This window comes from Coregonus clupeaformis, unplaced genomic scaffold (assembly GCF_020615455.1).
Source record: "Coregonus clupeaformis isolate EN_2021a unplaced genomic scaffold, ASM2061545v1 scaf0194, whole genome shotgun sequence".
Taxonomy (NCBI): Eukaryota; Metazoa; Chordata; class Actinopteri; order Salmoniformes; family Salmonidae; genus Coregonus; species Coregonus clupeaformis.
In genome coordinates, this window is record NW_025533649.1 from 172,501 (window position 1) to 180,000 (window position 7,500).

The following is a 7,500-nucleotide window of genomic DNA, read 5'->3' on the forward strand; positions in this document are numbered from 1 at the left end:
GTCAGTATTCGACGTCCATCCCATGTCTGAGGACGTCGAGAGATTACGTGGAAACCGGCCACTAGGGGCAACATTGTGCGCCGTTACCGTCAAGTAGGTTTAGATTTTGCTAGAGCATTGTGGGACGGGGATAATGGATGGGATAAGCATCTGATTCGTAGGGTTGTAAGTTCGAATCCAGCGGTAGAAAGTTGTTTTTGAGAGTTTTGTTTTAAGCCTATCCCAAACCTTAACCCTTACCTTAACCCTTCGGAGTTAAGGCCTAACATTGAGACTTCGGAGTTAATGCCTAAACTTAACCTTAAACGCATTGAAATATGACGTTTGTCAATAACCTCGAAATTTGACGTTTGAGAAGCATGGATGAACGTCTAATTCTGACATGAGACTGTGAGAGCTGGTTGCGTGTGAAACAGGGTCAAGTTCTTTGGCATTGATTTTTAACTAAATTAATAGTTATTGGAGCTTTACAAGTCAACTCTGTTTTCCCCTTTGCCCTTTCAAGTCTGTGGTAACTTAACAAGGAATTAATATTATTTCCAAACTAAGAAATAAAATGTGTCCAGTCATGGAGGTAGGATACAGGAGAGCTATATGCCAACTCAACGTGCGGTACTTCCCCGACGCTGGTTGATGACATCACAGGAGGGGAAAGGTCACGGTCAATTATAATGTCCAATACTGCAGTTAAGCACAATACATATTCAGTTGGAATTATTTACATAAGTGTCCACACTCTAACACAGTCAAAGGCTCTACATTTTACTTTCATATTCGCTGGGATCTTGGTGCAGCAGGGACAGAGGATGTCACGGTTCGACTTAAGACTTCAACCTACCTCCAGACCTGCATACCAACCAAGACAGGTAGTCTAGGATTAGCCATAAATGCTTGTTGTCACACTAGTTTCCTCAAAGCTTAGTGTGTAGCAAAGTTACCATGATGTACCTAGCATGTACTAGTAGGTTCACAGTTTGCTAACAGAACCATGCTAACAACAGAACCATGCTAACAACAGAACCATGCTAACAACAGAACCATGCTAACAACAGAACCATGCTAACAACAGAACCATGCTGACAACAATCGTTAGATATGTTGGCTCATGTGAATACGACAGGCTACATGTTAAAGGCTACAAGCTACATAAGGGCTACATGCTATAGGCTACAGACTAGGCTGCCTGGTCGCTAAGTACACCTTGCTATCTGTGTCTGTGAATCTCCCTGGAGACATGCTGAGCCCAGTAAAAGCCATTAACCCCTCTAGAGGAATTTTCCCTCCATCTGTTTGGGGAGAAATGGCACACACACACACACACACACACACACACACACACACACACACCTCACACTCACACTCACACACACACACACACACACACCTCACACTCACAACACACACAACACACATGCACACACACAGATCACTTCACAGTGCCGCACACACACGCAAACAAAGGTCAATTTGGATTTGTATCAGGCCATGGCACCACGTTGCGTCCCACTGGTGTGTCAGCCTCAGGCCATGGCACCACGTTGCGTCCCACTGGTGTGTCTGCCTCTAGACTCTCTAAGCGTGTTATGTCATGTGGAGAGAAGATGCTGCTCAGTCTATATCTGTGTTGGTCTTCCTACGCCTACACACACACACACACACACACACACACACACACACACACACACACACACACACACAGACAGACAGACAGCTCCACTACAGACTACTGTGGAAGACAGGAAGAGGTGGCCTCCATGTACAGAGAGAGAGAAAGAGTGTGACTCAGACCCGGACGCGTTCCTTCCCTCCCTTTCTCTCTCGCTCGCTCGCTCGCTCCCTCTCTCTCTCTCTCTCTCTCTCTCTCTCTCTCTCTCTCTCTCTCTCTCTCTCTCCCGCTCTCTCTCTCTCTCTCTCTCTCTCTCTCTGTTTTTCTCTCTCCCTCTCTCCTTCCCTCCCTCCCTCCCTCTCTCTATTTATCTCTCTCTCTCCCTCTCTCTGTTTCTCTCTCTCTCTCTCTCTCTCTCTCTCTCTCTCTCTCTCTCTCTCTCTCTCTCTCTCTTCTCTCTCTCCCCCTCTCTGTTTCTCCCTCTCTCCGTATCTCCCTCTCTCTCTCTCTCTCTCCCTCTCACCCGGTCTCCCCCCCTCTCTCTCTTTCTCCCTCTCCGTTTCTCCCTCTCTCCCGCTCTCCTTCCATCCATCCCTCCCTCTCTCTATCTCTCTCTCTCTCGCCCTCTCTCCCTCTCCCTTGCACTCTCTCTCCCTCTCTCTGTTTCTCCCTCTCTCCCTCTCTCCCTCTCCCTCACTCTGTTTCTCTCTCTCCCTCTCGCTCTCTCTCCCTCTCTCTCCCTCTGTCTCTCTCCGTTTCTCCCTCTCTCCCTCTCTCCTTCCCTCCCTCTCTCCTTCCCTCCCTCTCTCCTTCCCTCTCTCCCTCTCTACATCTCTCCCTCTCTCTCTCGCTCTCATCTCTCTCTCAAAAATAAGTGCATTCCATCTCTGTACATTACCATCCAAAATAATAACCGTCTGCCACAATCGCACTGCGATAAATAAATGTGGGCGTGCAATCAATAGAATACAAAAGATGGGGAGTCCTGCCAAGTGAGACAGCAGGGGGGCAAAAATAAGACTAAAAGAAGAAGAAAAGAGAGGGAAGAATGAGACAGGCACCGTCTGGGGGAGAGGAGGAAAATATATCACCATGTGGACAACAGAACCACCCTCTGTTATTAGACAGGGGGGCGGGGGTATCTGTTAGGGTGTGGCTGGGAAGGAGGGAGGGTGGGTAGGTGGAGGGGGAGAGAGGGAAATGTCTCTACTATCCTGCCTCGGACTGGGGGAGGGGGGTGAGAGGGAGGTCTGGATGAGGAGATGGGGGAGGGGGAGAGGGAGAGGGAGGTCTGGATGAGGAGATGGGGAGGGGGGTGAGAGGGAGGTCTGGATGAGGAGATGGGGGGAGGGGGTGAGAGGGAGGTTGGATGAGGAGATGGGGGGAGGGGGTGAGAGGGAGGTATGGACGAGGAGATGGGGGAGGGGGGTGAGAGGGAGGTATGGACGAGGAGATGGGGGGAGGGGGGTGAGAGGGAGGTCTGGATGAGGAGATGGGGGGAGGGGGGTGAGAGGGAGGTATGGACGAGGAGATGGGGGAGGGGGTGAGAGGGAGGTCTGGACGAGGAGATGGGGGAGGGGGTGAAAGGGAGGTCTGGATTAGGAGGGGGAGGGGGTGAGAGGAGGTCTGGACGAGGAGGGGGAGGGGGTGAGAGGGAGGTCTGGATTAGGAGGGGGAGGGGGTGAGAGGAGGTCTGGACGAGGAGGGGGAGGGGGTGAGAGGGAGGTCTGGAAACCTGCTGATTGTTGTGGATGAGGTTACCGCTGTGTCTCCCTGTATTAGTGCTAAGTTACAGCTGTGTCTCCCTGTATTAGTGCTAAGTTACCGCTGTGTCTCCCTGTATTAGTGCTAAGTTACCACTGTGTCTCTCTGTATTAGTGCTAAGTTACCGCTGTGTCTCCCTGTATTAGTGCTAAGTTACCGCTGTGTCTCCCTGTATTAGTGCTAAGTTACCGATGTGTCTCCCTGTATTAGTGCTAAGTTACCGCTGTGTCTCCCTGTATTAGTGCTAAATTACCGCTGTGTCTCCCTGTATTAGTGCTAAGTTACCGCTGTGTCTCCCTGTATTAGTGCTAAGTTACCGCTGTGTCTCCCTGTATTAGTGCTAAGTTACCGCTGTGTCTCCCTGTATTAGTGCTAAGTTACCGCTGTGTCTCCCTGTATTAGTGCTAAGTTACCGCTGTGTCTCCCTGTATTAGTGCTAAGTTACCGCTGTGTCTCCCTGTATTAGTGCTAAGTTACCGCTGTGTCTCCCTGTATTAGTGCTAAGTTACCGCTGTGTCTCCCTGTATTAGTGCTAAGTTACCACTGTGTCTCCCTGTATTAGTGCTAAGTTACCGCTGTGTCTCCCTGTATTAGTGCTAAGTTACCACTGTGTCTCCCTGTATTAGTGCTAAGTTACCGCTGTGTCTCCCTGTATTAGTGCTAAGTTACCGCTGTGTCTCCCTGTATTAGTGCTAAGTTACCACTGTGTCTCCCTGTATTAGTGCTAAGTCACCGCTGTGTCTCCCTGTATTAGTGGGGTCAGGAGTCCACACAAAGGTGAGGGGTGCGTGCCTTTTGATGTGAGAAACACAAAGATGCACACACATGTGCGATCAAACACACACACTGCAACATCTTACCCCAGTTTCAGGATGAGCGGTCCAGGCTAACTCAGTCGTGGCCCACTTGGTGTCCATTAATGTTTCTGAAATCAGAACAAAGGAGACAAACACTTTAGCCAGAACAGGAACTGACAAAGACAATAAAACCCTCAACAGTTACCAAGATAACGGGATCATAAAAATATCAGTTCCTTCTGAAGTGTTGCCCCATAATGAATAGGAGCACTGTCATTCTCCCCCCCACCAGCAACCCAACCCAGGGAGATGACCTAAGACAGTCACTACTCGGTAAACTGTTAAACTTGAATAATTCGCTGTGGAGGAACAAGACAGTGGGTGATCTGGGAGGTGTTGTTGACGTTTTACTGCGGTTCTCGTCTTCCTCATTTCATTTAATTACATGTGTTTTTACAAGGCTAAGGAATCAACCACGAGTGTCACTGAGAGACTATTATGCATGTGAGGACACACACACGAACACACCCTTTGAGGTAAGAAGTTGTAAACCTCAAGAAGATATATAACCTGAACAGAAGGCAAGGATGCCATAAACCCCGGGTAGCACAAAAGAAAATCTCTTCACCCAGAACAGAGGTCAATATACTTCAATTTCCCTCACTTTTTTTAAATCAGCCAATCCCTTCTTTTCACTTTCTCCCTCTCTCTCTCTCTCTCTCTCTCTCTCTCTCTCTCTCTCTCTCTCTCTCTCTCTCTCTCTCTCTGCCTCTTTCTCCTTCTACTCCTTCTCTCTTTCCATTGCCTAGGCAAACAGGCTCGCTGTGAGTGAGAGAGAAGAGGGTGGGCGAGGGGAAGGGAACACTATAAATGAACTATTTTACTACCTGGCACTTGGGAAGCAGTATTTAGAAACTGTTATTAACCTACCACTCTGCTGTTCTACAAGACAGTAAAGATGATGGAACGGTGCAATGCTAAAAAGTGAGAAAATGTATGCGTTGGCTCTCTCTCAAGCTTTGTCTCTGACTGTATGCGTTGGCTCTCTCTCTCTCTCTCTCTCTCTCTCTCTCTCTCTCTCTCTCTCTCTCTCTCTCTCTCTCTCTCTCTCTGTCTCTCTGTCTCTCTCTCTCTCTCTCTCTGTCTGTCTTTCTCTCTCTCTCTGTCTGTATCTCTGTCTCTCTCTCTGTCTCGCTCTCTGTCTCGCTCTCTCTCTCTCTCTCTGTCTCTCTCTGTCTCTCCCTCTCTGTCTCACTCTCTCTCTCTCTCTGTCTCTCCCTCTGTCTCTCCCTCTGTCTCTCCCTCTCTCTCTCTCTCTCTCTCTCTCTCTCTCTCTCTCTCTCTCTCTTTCTCTCTCTCTATATATATATTTCTCTCTCTCTGTCTCTCTCCCTCTGTCTCTCTCTCTGTCTCTCTCTGTCTCTCTGTCTCTCTCTCCCTCTCTCCCTCGCTGTCTCTCTCCCTCTGTCTCTCTCTCTGTCTCTGTCTCTCTCTCTCTGTCTCTCTGTCTCTCTCCCTCTCTGTCTCTCTCTCTCTCTCTCTCTCTCTCTCTCTCTCTCTCTCTCTCTCTCTCTCTCTCTCTCTCTCTCTCTCTCTCTCTATATATATATATATATATATATTTCTCTCTCTCTGTCTCTCTCCCTCTGTCTCTCCCTCTGTCTCTCTCTCTGTCTCTCTCTCTCTCTCTCTCGCTCGCTCTCTCTCTCTCTCTATCCTCTCTCTCTCTCTTTCTATCTATCTTTCTCTCTCTCTGTCTCTCTCCCTCTGTCTCTCTCTCTCTCTGTCTCTCTCTCTCTCTCTGTCTCTCTCTCTCTCTCTCTCTCTCTCTCTGTCTCTCTCTCTCTGTCTTTCTCTCTGTCTTTCTCTCTGTCTCTCTCTGTCTTTTTCAAGTATTCCAGGTGAATTGACAGGACATTGGACATGAAAAAGGGAGCTACAGAAAATCTCATATTTCAGACTTTGTCGAAACACTAATGCTGCCGAACACAGATATGCTCTCACCGTACCAAAGATCTCTCTCTCTGTGAGTAGCGTTTCTTCCGTCTGCCGAAATGTCCCATTAATGTCACCCTTTTAGGTTTGAGTGACAGCGACTGAGAGAAAGTGTCAGTGTGTGCATGTCATGATGTCAGTATGTCATGATGTCAGTATGTCATGATGTCCTGATGTCATGATGTCAGTATGTCATGATGTCATGAGGTCATAATGTCATGATGTCATGATGTCCTGATGTCAGTATGTCAGTATGTCATGATGTCAGTAAGTCATGATGTCATGATATCATAATGTCATGATGTCCTGATGTCCTGATGTCAGTATGTCATGATGTCATGATGTCAGTATGCCATGATGTCATGATGTCAGTAAGTCATGATGGCATGATGTCCTGATGTCAGTATGTCATGATGTCATGATGTCAGTATGCCATGATGTCATGATGTCAGTAAGTCATGATGGCATGATGTCCTGATGTCAGTATGTCAGTGGATCCATTTAGCGAGATCTTCCCCTTGTGACTCACAACATTACAGTGTGTTATTTTCAGACCACTTACAAGCCAGCCCTCATTAGATGATGAGGTACAAAATGGCCCAGTTTAACTATAGTACCTAGTCTATTAAAACAGATCATGTACATCCCTCATTACTGCTGACCTCACCTATAATTACATTTACATTTACGTCATTTAGCAGACGCTCTTATCCAGAGCGACTTACAAATTGGTGCATTCAACTTATGATAGCCAGTGGGACAACCACTTTTTTTTTTATGGGGGGGTGGGGGAGGGGGGGGATAAAATGATTACTTATATACCATTATAATGACAGTGTGTGATACACACACACACACACACACACACACACACACACACACACACACACAGACAGTGAGTGGAAGGCCTGACTCAGTAAGCATGGACCATTCCGGACAGGAGTTTGTATGTACCAGCCTAACTAGTAGGTTCTGGTTTGCTTGAGCTCTCGACCGGTGACTCTACCCCTCATTTTGCCCTACAATGAAGAGGCAATCCTGAGTCAATGGGGCACAGCAGTGCCACACTGACCCCTCCAGTGCCACACTAACCCAGACCGTCACCCCTCCTCAAAAGCAGAAAGGGAGGGCTCAGGTCAGAAGGAAAGCACACAGCGAGTAAGTCCATCCTCACCGTGGAAATGCAATGCAATCACTACGAGCCCGACAGAAAAGCCAAATACCTCCACAACAACATGTTATCTTCTTCCATATAAATTGAAAGACAAGACAACCTATGTTGGGGGGTTTTCCGGGCCAAACAAACACCACTAACATGCTAGAGAGAGAGAGAGAGGA

General features: G+C 47.9%; 1 protein-coding gene across 15 annotated transcripts in view; it reads right to left on the reverse strand.

Moving 5' to 3' along the window:
• LOC121577112 (ephrin type-B receptor 3) overlaps positions 1-7,500 on the reverse strand; it is an 84,738-nt gene that overhangs the window by 42,275 nt on the left and 34,963 nt on the right. For all 15 annotated transcript variants that reach the window (XM_041890903.2, XM_041890897.2, XM_041890906.2 and 12 more), the window contains exon 2: positions 4,231-4,295. In XM_041890903.2, the coding sequence (XP_041746837.2) occupies positions 4,231-4,295 (65 nt within the window). The remainder of the gene's footprint in view (positions 1-4,230; positions 4,296-7,500) is intronic.